The sequence below is a fragment of the Populus trichocarpa genome, chromosome 7 (assembly GCF_000002775.5).
Source record: "Populus trichocarpa isolate Nisqually-1 chromosome 7, P.trichocarpa_v4.1, whole genome shotgun sequence".
Lineage (NCBI taxonomy): Eukaryota > Viridiplantae > Streptophyta > Magnoliopsida > Malpighiales > Salicaceae > Populus > Populus trichocarpa.
The window spans coordinates 12,106,850-12,121,818 of NC_037291.2; the positions used below are offsets into that span (position 1 = coordinate 12,106,850).

The 14,969-nt window shown below is 33.5% G+C and overlaps 2 protein-coding genes across 3 annotated transcripts; both read right to left on the reverse strand.

Annotated features, from left to right (window-relative positions):
• Positions 1-2,152, reverse strand: LOC7466793 (40S ribosomal protein S6). Its single transcript, XM_002309929.3, has 6 exons — positions 1,987-2,152; positions 1,843-1,907; positions 1,223-1,280; positions 1,002-1,110; positions 635-907; positions 1-481 (listed from the first exon to the last, which is right to left on the reverse strand). Exons 1-6 carry the CDS (start codon positions 1,990-1,992, stop codon positions 243-245), a joined length of 750 nt encoding a protein of 249 aa, XP_002309965.1. The 5' UTR covers positions 1,993-2,152; the 3' UTR covers positions 1-242.
• Positions 2,153-6,613: 4,461 nt separating this feature from the next.
• Positions 6,614-9,468, reverse strand: LOC7466792 (serine/threonine-protein kinase SAPK2). Of its 2 annotated transcripts, XM_002309928.4 has the most exons (9): positions 9,088-9,466; positions 8,667-8,741; positions 8,107-8,208; positions 7,960-8,013; positions 7,776-7,868; positions 7,600-7,692; positions 7,397-7,501; positions 7,201-7,299; positions 6,614-7,102 (listed from the first exon to the last, which is right to left on the reverse strand). In XM_002309928.4, exons 1-9 carry the CDS (start codon positions 9,205-9,207, stop codon positions 6,821-6,823), a joined length of 1,023 nt encoding a protein of 340 aa, XP_002309964.1. In that variant the 5' UTR covers positions 9,208-9,466; the 3' UTR covers positions 6,614-6,820. The 2 variants fall into 2 exon arrangements, with proteins under 2 accessions (XP_002309964.1, XP_024461417.1); XM_024605649.2 differs by lacking the exon at positions 7,201-7,299 and having other exon boundaries at positions 9,088-9,468.
• Between the last annotated feature and the right edge of the window lie 5,501 nt (positions 9,469-14,969).

Consider the following 14,969-nt stretch of genomic DNA (forward strand, 5'->3'; position numbering starts at 1 on the left):
TTTGAGCTTCAAGTATCAAATAACATAGAATCCAGAATCAACATAATATGCCAAGGCATCAGAATGTAGACAATTACGAATTCCACAATACAACGGAACCAAAACAAAAATCTCAGATGCTAAAATTGTTGAATATCTAAAAATTCAAACTCACCTCAGCAATCCAAAGAACAACCAAAATTAAATCGAGCTAATGAAGAAATTTAGCACTGTCATTACTCATGGTCCAAATTACAAAACATTTAAGCCACAACTGAGGGCTTTGAGGCAACAGATAATCTAGATCTCTTCTTTGCCAAGCTCTCACTGCGGCGTTCACGCTGCTCCTTCAACCTGGTGGCAAGAAGCTTCTGATACTCTGCTGCCTCAGCCTTGGCCTTTGTGATTCTCTTCTTCTTGTCAGATATTCTTGCACGCTTCCTTTGCAAAGTCAAGGGAGTAACCAACCTTTGAATTTTGGGAGCCTTGCTAACCTTCTTACCTGCCAACCCAGAAAAATGGCATTGTTATTTTTGTTAAATCAATACTTGACTTTATTGGATTATTATTTAATAAGTAATTCTTTGGAGACCTCATTGAATTCAAATAACCGTAATAAATAGTCAACAAAAGGAATAATGATATAGTAACTGACCAGATTTGGTTGTAAATGTTCTGCGGTAAGTGTTGACATACTTCCGGACATCATCCTCCTTAGAGAGGTTAAACAGTTTCCTGATCTTTGATGCCCTCTTTGGACCTCTCATCCTTGGCTTCTCAACATCTGTCAGGCCAGGAAGATCATTCTCTCCCTTCTTCACGATGACCAGGTTCAAAACAGAGAGATCTTGACTAACAATGCATCCACGAACAGACTTCCTCCTGCGCTCTCCATTTCTCCTGCCGTATCCACGGAAGCAAGGAGTACCTATTAATGAGCACTGTATGCAAATTAGCTGAAACACACAAAACACCAAAATCCACACGTCTACAAACACAAGTGGAGGAACAAAGCTGCAAACCTCTGTGCAGCAAGAGACGAACACGGCCTGGAGTTAGAACTCCTTGCTTCATTGGGAAACCCTGCTTGTCACACCCTCCCATAATCTTAAAAACATAACCATTGAATTCCTGTATAATACAACCAGATGTGTCAATTAAAAATTAAAAAATAAGAAAATAAAAAAACACAACATCACTTTGAAAGACTAGCTCAGCCAATTAGCTCCTGGCAAACACATACCTCGCCCAGTGCATCTCCACTGACTTCTTGTGAGATCCTCTTGTCAAAGAACGCTCGGCTGCCATAAAAAAGAATGAAAAATTAAAAAATAAAAAGAAAGTTTTGACATACGTTCACTAAGATGAAGAAAGTGAAATGATAATTCACAGAGGAAATAAGGCCAGGCATAAAAGACACGTTTCGGAATACACTATATAAACCGTGTTTCATTATGCATTATGCTAACTAAGCCATAGTTTTCCCCTAAAACGTATTCTACGAAAAACCCAATCTCGCCTATAAGGTTCAACCCAAAGCGAGAATCATAAAAAGCCAAAGATTTCAAATTTAAGGACCTATAATGCCCCCAAAGAAAATCAACACCACTTCTTAGTTCCATGATATTTGATTGCCTAGGATGCAAACACAAATAAGTTAAACCCAAATCCCCATTTAAGATAAAAAAAAATCGAAAAAAAAGGAAATCAAACTTTCCCATACCTATACTATAATCCCATATCTAACAAGCTCAACTTCATTAAGTTCAGCTCACAATTCACATCAAATTCAAAAATTTCAAAACAAACGCACCACACGAGATAACAAAACTAATAACATATTAGAAAGAGAGAGAGCCATACAGTTTCTGATCATCATCGATTTCAAGCTTCTTCTGGCACCCAGTAGTCGGATTTGCAATGTTAAACTGCCCACCAAAAAAACAACTCAGAAAAAAAAAGGTTTTGTTTAAGAAGAAGAGACAGTAAGAGAAATTGAAACTGAACCTTCATTTTGAATGGAGTCTCTCACTACACAGCACCCAGGTTGTGTTAACGAGACAGAGTATCTTCCTGCTCTATGAGGGTTTCTTCCTCTGTATTGTTGCAAATTAGGGTTTTTGATTCTTTTTTATATGGAAAGAGGGGGTTCTTGCCTGTAGTTTAAATAAATTAGTTAAATGTGTTCTTGTGTTTAGATGTGAGCACGTGGATTTATATTGGTTTGATGGGGAATGGAACCGGTGATTAGGACTTCTGATTTTTGAGCTTATCATAGAGAGATGTATTATAGAATTACTCCGTTTTGGGCTCCTGTGCTTGATAGGTTGGGTTTTTGGGCTGTGGTGGTCCATTCAATCTGTCTAGTTTAGGTTGAAATTTATGCTTGTGGGGAAATCATGTAGCCCGATTTCGGAAGAAAGTGATTATTTTCATTTTCCACCCTTTAAATCTTGGGGTTTCAAGTTATTTGCCCACTAATGTTAATTTTGTGTAATATTCTTTTCAAATTACCTTCTGAAAACTTTCATTAGTTCTTGAGATTTTACAAGCAAATTCCATAAATTTAGTAGTTGAATTCTCTTAAAACATGATTTCCGAGAAGAACTTTTAATAAGATTAGCATTGTTATTATTTTCTATCTTGACTTTCTCAAAAGTTTCATTTTCCCTAATTGTTCCTCGGTGATTAAAATGTAAAATCTAAAAAATTCGGTAGTAATTAGAAAAAAAATATTGCATTATTGTGTTATTAATTGATATTGTCTATTGATATTTGAGGTAAGCTGTATTATTCAAATTGAACTTTATCATGCCAAATTCTCTACCCTTGAAAGTTTGAGTACTAGATGACGATCTCATAGGTTGAGGGTATTAAATAAATTCTTTACCCTTAATGGTCGTGAAAACTTCTGTGAGCGTGTCATTTAATGGAGTGGTGCGTATTTCATGGTAGCTCTTGCATTCCCTAATCAACCTCTTCTGATTTTTTCTAGGGTTATTATCCTTCCTAGGAAAACGATCTCGCATGGGAGACCTCTCTGGTAGATTTTTCTTAGCGAAAAAAGAGAGGCCTATGACGTAAAACACTTGCTTCTTCCACCTGTATATGGTTTGTCATGGCCTACTTTACTTTCAACAAGTCTTCTGTTTGGTGGAGTGTACAATGTTTTCCACAAAACTATTCTCTTTACTCCACTTATTAAGGCCTCAAAAGCCACTTACTTGATTAATTCCTTAAATTTAAGCATTTCTTCATTAAACCTTTTTAAATATGCTCGCGTGGACTCATCACCTGTCTGAAAAACCCCAAAAAGTTATGGAGCTTTTTTAGCTGAAATGCTTTTATTGAACCGCACCACCAGCTTGGTATAAAGGTCACCAAAGCTTATAATAGATCCTGGCTCCAAATTATTATACCATACACGTATTGACCCTTTGAAAGTTGTGGAAGGTTTTTGCACATGGCATAACTATCCTAGATGACCAATTTCAGGTTGCTTCGTACATTTTATACATGTTCTCTTAGGTTAGCAAGATCGTCATAGTTGTCCAAAATCATCTTGATGGAAATATAATCATTGGGTATACAAGTACGTAACACTTGTTTTAACAATGAAGAATCTCAAATTTGATTGGGAGGGGCCATTTTCATACATATACTCCCCTGCAGGCTGTTTTCAACTCCTTTGTCTATAGGGTTCCACGAGCTCGAGGTTTTTAGCATAGAATGATAAGATCGATGGCTAGCCTCCATCTCGTGATGGCTAGATGAGCGTTTAGAATAATTGCTATGTGCATGAGCACAATGATGATACGAACACCCTATGGAAGGGCTTGATGACCATTAAGGCTAAAAAACCCCTAACACTTTATTCTGCCTAAACTCCTTTTAATAATGCAATTGTATATAGGCATTGGGTATAACTTTATGGTTGTAGAGCTGCAAAGGAGGGTGTAGCTGCATGTGTCAAGATTTATTGAGATGACAAAGTCTAATTTTACATTTGAGCCACCAACATAACCTGGGTGAAGAGTTGCACTTGGTTGATGTAGTTGTTGAAGGTTTGGTTAGGCAGAAGTTTTTGTTGTGGCAGAGAGGTCTATCACACGTCCTATTCCAGGAGTGTTTTGATTATTTTTCTTTGATAGTAATTAGGGATGTCAATAAACCACTTCTAGAAGAACAATTAATGGTTTTTTTTGTTAGTTTCCCACAGACAACATAAATTAAAGATGTTTCAAAATCCAATATGCTCAAGAATAAGGTTATTTGGTATTTTGATAGTGGTTAATCACACATTTAGGTTAATATTCTTTTCTACAAAGCTCACGAAGTAGATGGTAGAAGGCCTAAACACATGAAAAAAAATCCTTTTTAGTGGGGTTTAGGAACCCGCCTATAATAAAAAGTGAGTTACTTTTAGTAAGAGATTGTAATAAATACGAGAATGAACTTTAAATTCTAAGAACAAATATGTTTATTCTTGTTTTTGTATGGTAAATGCTCTAAAAATAGAAATACGAATACTTAGAGAATAAAAGTTGTGAACTCTTTACCTTGGTGGTTCGTGGAGTATTTATAATCCGTGAACCTTGTTATTTTGATGGAGTGAAGAGACTAGAGAGTCATTTTCTTCTGATGGCATTAATGAGAGATAAATATCTCTTACATAACATTAATGAGGAATAAATATCCATTACACATCATTATTGAGATGAAAATATGAAACACCATTGAGAGAGTTTTTATATATTTGTTGATGTAGGGAGACAAATATCCTTGACAAGAACATTTCATATTAAAAATTTTAAGAATAAATAAACAGAGTCTTATGACCCTAATATGGACCTATAACGACCTTCAAACCAATTTGGCTTAACGCGTAGCCAAGCCTAGAGGCAGTGGGTCTGACAACTCGCTACACCTAAATTCACTTACTCTCAGCATGTGGTTGGCCTTATGATGTTGGGTTTGGTAGCTTGTTATATCCATGTTTGCCTGGACTCAGAACATAGCTGAACCCAAGTATGTTGGGTCTGACAACTCACTAGATCCATGTTTGTTTATGCTCAGCATGTGGACGATCCCAAATATGTTGGGCCCAGAATCTTGCTAGACTCATGTTTGCTTGGGCTTAGTACATGGTTGAACCCAAGTATGTTGGATTTAACAACTCGCCAGATTCATGTCCATTTAGACTCTATTATTAGATCTTTTTAGATAGAAACTTGACTTTTTTACAAATCGTAAAAAATATTAATTTATTAGTTCTTCTATGGGGGTTTGAAAGCCAAAGTTTACACCTATGACAACGATATCGTCTTGAAATAATTGATATTTTTATAGTAATTAATTAATAATATGATTCATGAAAGAGATGAACTGAAAAGATCCAAGAAAAAATATTATATGATCAAAGATAATTCATTTTAAATCATCAATGTTACAGTTAAATAAAAGAACAATTACCACCTATAATTAAGTATTGATACACATGAGAATTCAAAAACTGATAAGTAGAACCTATCCAGAGTAGAAGAGTGGGATCGTCATGTACATCACAAAATAAACCAGTAAATATAATAAAGTATACTAATTAAATAAATAAAAAACAAGATCCGAGTAAACTAATTAAAGATCAGTCATATTGTAAGAGCTTATGTAGCTATGCATTTCAAATAGAATATTTCTTCTTCTTTTTTCCTTTTATTGAGGTTGACTTGCACTAAACTATGGGACGGGAGAGAAATGTCAATTCAGACCAACCTTATCATTCCACTAATTTCATGAAAGCCAATATAGACAAGGGTCCTAATCCACTTTCCATTTCATGTCTTTGTCTATGTGCATAAGTAATCCCTTGCTTCTGCCCAGAAGAAGGCTTTTTTTTTTTCGGAATTGGTTTAAAAGATGAAGAAAATGCGCCTGTATGCTATATTTTAGAGGAAAAAACAACGGATATGATGGAACCATCAACCATGTCTGTATTGCTAGGATTCATACACAGATGCAGCTGCAAGATACATGGGAAGGCAAAGAATTGTGGCGTTTGACTCGACCTAACCCGATTAAAAACACTGGTTAACCCGTGATCTAGGATAATACCTTACCCTCATATATTTATTTATTTCTGTCAAGACAATCCTTTTAAAAAAAAAGTATCAAGCATTACTTGGAATCCATCTATGTAAATAGGTAACACTGAGGAGAGGAGTATTGGCACACTTGTAATCTTAAAAGAGGAAAGTAAAAATAAAACCCATGGTGTTCAACAATCAGCAGCCTCCCACCTTGTATTACACAATTAAATAAAATCAAAGCTATCCACTAACAAGAATTGTAACTTGAAGAAATAAAATATTAGCATTATGTCCATTCTGTATATTATACTTCTGTAACTAACCTTTGTTGTTTAAGTTATCCATCCGCTTATACAATGGAGCTCCTGAACAATGTTTATGCAGATCTTGTCATCCTTTAACAAAGTTCTTCGTTTATCTGCCAATGTGCTAATCTAATGAGCGTGGGTTCATGGAATCCTTAGCATTAACTAGGTCGATATTATTTTATGACATCCAATAAAGTCAAAGAGGATTTTGGGTTAATACAACTTAACTAGAAACAAGAAACAGAATTCAAGAGAGATTTTTCACAGAGTTCAAGAGTTCAAGAGCAAGAAGCAATACAGCATATCAAGTGCCTGAGACCAACATCGCCCCAGTTTTGTACAGATCATTTGATTCCCTTAGACAAGAAAAGGATGCCCTTATCCTCTACTGGCTTTTTACTAGGATTGGGATAGTAAAGCAAAGCTATGCATGATTTTAAAGCTGGCACTTCACAATGCACAAACAAAATCACCACTTGTCTCTACATCATCTATATCAGCATCAGAATCTATGTCATCAAGATCCATGCTCCCACCAAAAAAATGGCCACCAATTTTGTGCCCCTCTGCAGGTTTCCTAGCCTCTTGAATTATAGCTAATATCTCTTCAATACTTTGTGATTCTTCATTTCTATCGTCGATTTGTAAGCTACCATCCTCTTCTTCCTTTAATTCCACAGGGAAGCTCCTCAGAAACCAAGAGTGTGTTCTAATTTCTGGGATGGTAATTCTCTACAAAATTTAAGCCAAAAGGAATAAAAAAACACAGTAAGTACCGCTTAATAGAATGCTAGCAACAAAATTACAACAAAAGACAGTTTTTCCATCACTTTCTCAGGGTCAGCTACAAAAATCCGAGATAGAAGATGTTTGCATTCCTTGGAAACTCGAACATAGTCCGGAATCGAGTAGTGGACACTAAGAATCCTCTGCCATTGGTCAAATAGTCCAGTTTTACTAACACATCAAAGCATATGATATTAATTAAAAGGGGTCAATTAATATTAATGCTGTATGTTAACTAACCTGAATTGTTTTTCTGAAGTTTCTTGAATCTTCAGGATCTTCAAACGGATAAGCCCCAACCAGCATCACATACAAGGTAACCCCACAAGACCAAACATCAGCTATCTACAATTTGAATAGTCAAATAGTGATGCTAGATGTTAGGTGATCAAATAGGTCCAGAAAGAGATAAACAATAACAAGATTGAAATGGTCTTAAATACCTTCCCATCATACTCCTTTCTTGAGAGGACTTCCGGTGCAATATAGGCTGGTGTTCCCACAGTAGATTTGGGTTGAGAATGTAACACAGAAGACTGCATAAAATGGGGTAAAACAGTGATCATGTGGCTCTACAATTAAATTTACTCCATGTAAGGTAAATTCGTTAGTTCATCACCTTAGAATAGCCAAAATCACATATCTTAAGACGCGGCGCTGTGGTTCCATCTAAGAGGGTGTTTTCCAGCTTAAGATCTCTGTGGCAAATTTGCTACAGAAAGAGGAGGATAATTAGCCAGAGTCAAAATAAACATGGACTTTATCTGTACAAACTGAGAATGAAAATCGGCTGAGATTAGTACCATAGAATGGCAGTAACTGACTCCTGATATGAGTTGTTGAAAGAAATATCTTGCCTGGTAATATTTGACAGCCAAAAATGAAAAGATCAAACACCACACAAACAAGTAATTGAAAGTTGACGTTGTTTGGTTCTACACTATACTTACCTCATCTTCACTGAATCTACCAGCAGTGCATATTCTCTCAAAAAGTTCTCCACCAGCTGCATATTCCATTACTATGGCTAAATGGGTTGGTGTTAGCAGAACCTGCACAATGAATTCACCTTTCTTAAAACCTGCAAAATGTAAAGACTTATCGAAAAGCTAAGGCAAGGCTCTTGTTTTCAAAATTGATATCTAAGAGTAAATTGGAGCTTGGAATTAAAAATCCCTTTCAAGATTTAAAATCTTCAAGTTCTTATAATTCTTGACATCAAGAATGAGTTTCTTATTGACAGAGTGTAGATTAAGCTGGCTCGGCTTGGAAAGTGCAGGTCCGAGTGCATTCTTATATATCTAAGCCTCCTTTTAAATGAACAAATTGGATTGTAGCAATGAAAACTGAACTTCCATGTCAATTCAGATTCTTTCAAAGTTTCTGAAGCTTGAGAGAAGTACCGAGACCTTCAAAATCCATCTTTACATTGAGTAAAAAGACCTAGTCACTCGAAATTCTTTTACATTTCATAATCTAATAAGAAGGAAAGACATGACACTTTGCATACCTCTTTGAATCTAATTATATTGGGATGCTTCAATGACCTGTGGTTCATAATCTCTCTTTGAACATGCTCATCAATCTGCAAAAACCAAACAAGACTTCAAAATCACTACTACCATCAAATAAAAGAAAACACCGAGTTGAAAAAAAATTATAAAAAGAAAGTCTCCAATCCAGATTAATTAATATATAAAGAAAAAGAAACTAGCACAGCCCAGCCCAGATAAGACCACAAAGAACAAAATATACAAGCGTAACATCCACTAGACAAAATCTAGTCTTCAACACATATTTAACGTCTTTACGAAATTCCACCATCCACCCAACCTCAGAAAAAAGAATGAAAGAACATTGCTCAATGAACAGGAGAAATTCGGAGATGAATATATTGAGAGAGAAAAAACATGAAGTTAAAAAAAGATCACCTTTTGGCCTCTTTCAATATACTTAACAGCAAAGAGTTCACCAGTCGTTATCTCTCTAACTAGCTTAGCAACACCAAAGTTTCCTGACCCGATATCTTTTAAAATCTCATAACGCTCCATTGTTAGCTAGCTAGCTAACTATATTATAGCTTGAATATATGTATGAAGGAAAGTAGCAAACAATGAAGAACAGCAACTTCTGTGATTCCCTCTATATTCTCTCTCCTTTTCTCTGGTACTGTCTGTCTGTCTTCTCTTTATATGTTAGCGATGAGAATCTCCATAGTTTTCATGGCCAAGAATGAAAAGGCTGGCTTTGCCTTTGTGGGGCAAGTGATTGTGCGAAGGTGCCCTGCCCTTAATGGACTGTTAAAGGAGAATGAAAAATAATTAAATCTTTGGAAGCTGAGAATGGTGTCAACGGACAAGGACAAGAACAAGCAGATGACACGTACACGTGGCATCATGTTAGAGGTTAGAATTTCAAGGTGTACTACACACAAGTTGTTAGCCAACGTGGTTATATTTTGGACCGTCCTCTCGTCAAGGGTACTTGCTGTCTTTCATAATTGTTTTCGGTTAAGTAGAAGAATAAGCAATCTATGAATTATGATGATGAAGATACTTGGATGACGGTATCTTGTTGGTCTAATTAATCCTTTTCAATATTCAACTATCATTGTATAAGTAGGCTTCATTAATCAATTGTGTACTTAATAATTTCTCTTAATAAAAAAGTTTAGGTCTTAAAATGCTCTAGTTTTTTAACAATTTAATATAACTTTTTTTTAAAAAAATATTGAAACAACAACATATTAGATTAACTTAGATCAATTTGAGTTGATCTGTCAAATTCTCAACTTGAATCATGAGACCATGATAACCTCATATAAAACAAATCAAAATAAATTATAAAGATTAATTCTCAATTAACAAAATATTAAAATATGAAATTAAAAAATAAAATCAATTAAAAATGACAAAAAAATAACTTGAATCAACCCGAGTTAATCTACTAAATCCACAATTTGAGCCATGAGATAAAGATAACTATATAAAAAGTAAATCGAAATAATTTATGAAACTCAATTCTCAATCAATTCAACGTTGAAAGATAAAAATGAAAAAAAAAATCAATTAAAAAGATTACCCGAGTCAACTAGCTATACTCATGATTTGAGTCACGAAACTAGAATAACTTCATAAAAAACAAATAAAAAATGATCCGATTCAACTCGAGTTACCTTTCCAAACTCACGACTCAGATCATGAGACTGAGATAACCTTATATGAAGCAAATTGAAATAAATTATTAAGCATAATTCTCAATCAACCCATTATTGAAGAATAAAAATGAAAAAAACCAATCTAAAAGGAAGAATTCAATAAAACAACCTGAGTCAACACATGTTAACCCGTAAACTCATGATTTCGGTCATGAGACAGGGATAACCTAATAGAAAATAAACTGAAATAAATAATAAAACTTAATTCATAATCACCTAATGTTGAATGATTAGATTGAAAAAAAAATAAAAAAAAATGAATGTTTTGAAGAAAAAAAATATTTGTTTGAAGAGATAAAGACAAAATTATAAAATAAATATATGGATATGATAGTTTTAGAATGAATTTATATATTTAAAAAAAAAAGATACCATGGGACATGTTTCATTTCTTTGACTATTATTTGTCTTGATGAGACAATAAATAAACATTATCATCTATTTAAAAAAAATTAAGTATTATTGAATCAATCAATTGAGTTTAGACAAATAATGTATGCTTGAACAGGTAAATTCCTTAAACTTTTTTTTTTTATAACATAGCAACATCAAATCGACCATGGCAAATTAAATGCCACATAAACTGCATTAAAATTTAATTAAGAAAAAAATAATTCACCTAATTTTTTATTCTATTTCAAATAGCGTCGGAGAGGACACGGCGAGTAGCAGAAAAGGACAGTCCTGGGAGATTGCAATTTGCATGTGTAGTTTTTTTCATTAGAATAAATAAATATAAAAATGGTAACAAAAATTCTTCAGGTTACGAGGAGGAGGAGGAGAAGATAAGTGGGAACATAAAGAAAATAGATTAGTTTGATCTGATGGTCCCCATTGGGCCAAGATGGGTGAACTTGCCTTCTTCTCACCTTCTTTTTTTGTTTTTTTTAGTTTGACGTGGATGTCCGAGCCAGCTTGCGTGAACCTCGATTAATCTCACGGGTCCTGAAGTTAACGACCATGTAAGCCTCCAGTGGCCATCATATGAGCAACCACAAGGCTCGAACCTAAGACCACAAAGGGAGCAAACCTCTTGATCCCAAACTCTTACCACTGGGCCACCACCTAGATGGTTTCTTCTCACCCCCTTTCTTTGGAGGCGTGGTGACCTTGTTTATAAGGTGTTTAATAGTGAGTTTTAATAGGGTGTTTGTTAAAGTTTAATCTTTTTAAATTAATTTTTTTAATATATTTTAATGTGCTGATATTAAAAATGAATTTTAAAAAATAAAAAAAATTATTTCAATATTTTTTCAAACAAAAAATACTTTAAAAAACAACCATAATTATATTCTTAAAAACCCTTTCATACCATTATTGGAGTAGCTGCAGCCATCAATTACTATCATCTTAAATGCACCAACAAAACAAGTGGTTGCTTTTCTCATTTATAGTATTTGTTTTAGGTTTAAAACCTACTTTTTATAATAAAAATAATTTTTTTAAAAGGTTTTTATAATTTTGAATTATTTTGATATACTAATATAAAAAATAAAAAATAAAAAATATTATTTTAATGTATTTAAAAAAATAATTTAAAAAAGAATCACTATTATAATCTCATGCAATAGGTTACTGATGCACACTTTTGTTGATTTCATTTTCATGGTGTTGACCGATTTTTTCTTTCATAATTTTTTTTTTTTTTTTTTTTTTATTTTGTTGACCGATTTTTTATTTCATAATATTTACGTGGAGGGGATGAATGTTAAGCACCATCCGTATAAATACTAATATATTTTCGTATTTTTATTGTCTCTTGTCCCTTATTTACCCACTAAGCGTCTACTTGTACGGTAGATTCATGAAAGTTGAAATAATGAATGATATTTTTTGAAAAGCCAACCTGTGTCTTCAGCCACTGTTTCCTTTTGCTTTGCCGTGTGGTTGAGGCAATCATTAACATGCATGAACTAACAACGGGCCGATCATATGCGTTTTGTGTTTTCAATGCGTCTGTCTATACAGGCTTGGATCATAGTTTGTTAATTGTTTGGGGAACGTTCCTATCGGGGTCAATTTTTTTTATTTATTAATATTGATGTTAAGATTAGCTTGTATCTCGACTAATTTTACAGACTTTAAAAATAACAATCATATAAGTTTTTAGTGATCAGAAAATAACTTTCCAGTCAAATGAAAATTTAGCTTGATTTCCATGAAAATATTTTCCTTTTATTTTGGGCGGAAAATACTTTTCGGAAGTTGTGAAAAAATTAGAAATGTCATATTATTTGCTGATTATATCAAATTTGGTCCTCAAACTTTTGATTCTATTATATTTTGTTTTGAATATTTGTTTTTCAATTTCATCCCTTATAATTTAATTTTTATATTAATTTTGGTCCTCATTTTTATAATTGTTATTTGCTTTTTCTTTATCATTTTTAAATTGAAATTTTTTATCTATCAAATTTGGTCCATATTCTTTTAATTGTTACTTATTTTATTTGAAATAATTTATGAAATGTTAATTATTATTATTTTAATTTCTTCATCTTTCAATTTTTTTATTTTTTAAATTTGATCTTTGTTATTTTGATTATTATTTATTTTATTTGAGATAATTTATGAAATTATATTTTTTTTCAATTTCATTCTCATTCAACTTTTTAATTTGTAAGATTTGTTACTCATTATTTTAATAAACTTGAAAAAAATAAAACATTTATAAGTTGTTTTCCAGTTCATTTTCCATGACATAACCAAACACTGGAAAATGTTTTCCAACTTATTTTTTATTATATTACTAAACATCGAAAAATAATTTATTTTTTAAATTTTTTTTTTTTTTTAAAAACCACTCTTTAGGAAACAAATGACATCTTATATGTGTGGTTAAAGAGACTATATGAATATGTTGAATAGCCATTAATTTGACATGAAAGATATTGGCGAGACAAATTATGGAATAACACTGTTCTTGAAGAATCACAGTGTACAGAGAAAATAAAACTTTATTAACTGCTCTCTTTTATTCTAAAATCCATTTGTTTTCGGTTGAGAAAGATGCTGATGTGATTGAGAGAGAGAGAGAGAGAGAGGATATGCTAGTTTGATTGGCACCTTACATTATATGAGTGGGCGTACAAAACCTAACATCTCTTTTTGCTGTTGGAGCACCAGCTAGGTTTCCCAGAAAGCCCAGTGAACAGCATTGGCGTGGCACTGAGAGGGAAATAAAATACTCATTTTTAGTTCCAATAATTATAAAAAGTTTATTGCAGTGCCTGAATATTTTAGTGATGCTGATCGGAATAATTTGTCGTCAAGTGGTTCTCTCTCTACCTCCTTGTATACATTCCCTTCCTATGGGATAATGGGAGTGCTATTTGTTGGAAATCCAAAGAAGTAAAATATTATTGCATGCTAACTCAACGATGGGAGCAGAGCTAATTATTTTAGCTTTAACATGTGAAAAAGCAAACTAACCGAGAGATTGAACGATTCTGACAATGGTAACATCGCTGACCTCATTAAGCATTGAAAACGGTGTTTCTTGCACATAAACAAACAATTTCTTGATAATTTTGTAAAAGCATGTATAGTTTTACACGTTACAAAGAAATTGAACGAGTCTGGCAATGGTAACATCGCTGACCTCATTAACGTGCATCTTTAAGCATAAGAGGCCTAATTGTATTATGGCTGCAGGGTTCGCTCACTTTCTTGACATAATGTTAAGGAACTAAAAGAATGATCTCGTTCATGAGCTAATTGGTTACGTATAAGCATCTTTTTTCTTGTGCTTGTAGTTCTTAAGGTCTTCATCACCAAGTCATCTTGCTTCTTGAGGAATTTTAATTTTCTTTATATGAACTCGTACGAGCATCCTTTTCGAACCCACTTGGTGAATTAATCTCGATCTTGCCAGCGAAAGCCTTACCAAATTCATGAAGAATTGATTACAATTTATCTCTGTAATTTATCAAAATCAATTAATTAGTTCCTATGGTATCAGAAAAGATTAAACTATCTCTTGAATAGCGTTGATCATCCCCAGTTTAATACATTTTTTTTCTTCCAAAAATGCCTTTTTTTCCTAGCCAAATTTGCCCTGGTACTTCTCTTTTCTTTATTCTACTCTTGAAGAAAGGAAAAAATAAAATAAATTTGATAAGAACACAAAATTGACCACTCCAGTCCACCCCCTGTCAACTTTATCATTCTCCAAGCTCCACGGCTTCGATTTGACTTAAGAAAAGAAGGGTTTGATCGATGCTCATGTTAGATCATGGTTTGATTGACGACCCTTGGGATTTATCCCTATATATGATCAGGTTCAGCCTCAACTGCTTATGGTTTGGCTTAGTCATAAACAAGTGACCCAGAAGACAAGAAGATGGAATTATTGATTAGGAAGTTTCATTGGATTTGAGACCCAACACTTGAAACCCTAAACAGTATTCTTAGAATAGTACAACAGCAGCTGTTCCAATAGTATGGCACCATGCATTCCAAGCAATGTGAATGGCACCAAGTCATTTCAATAAACATTTCTAGCAGAGCTAAAAGGGAAATAGTTTGAAGAGCATAGAAAGGACAAAACCAGGATTAGATAATGTTTTTTGTCATGTCTAATCTTGTCTATGTTGC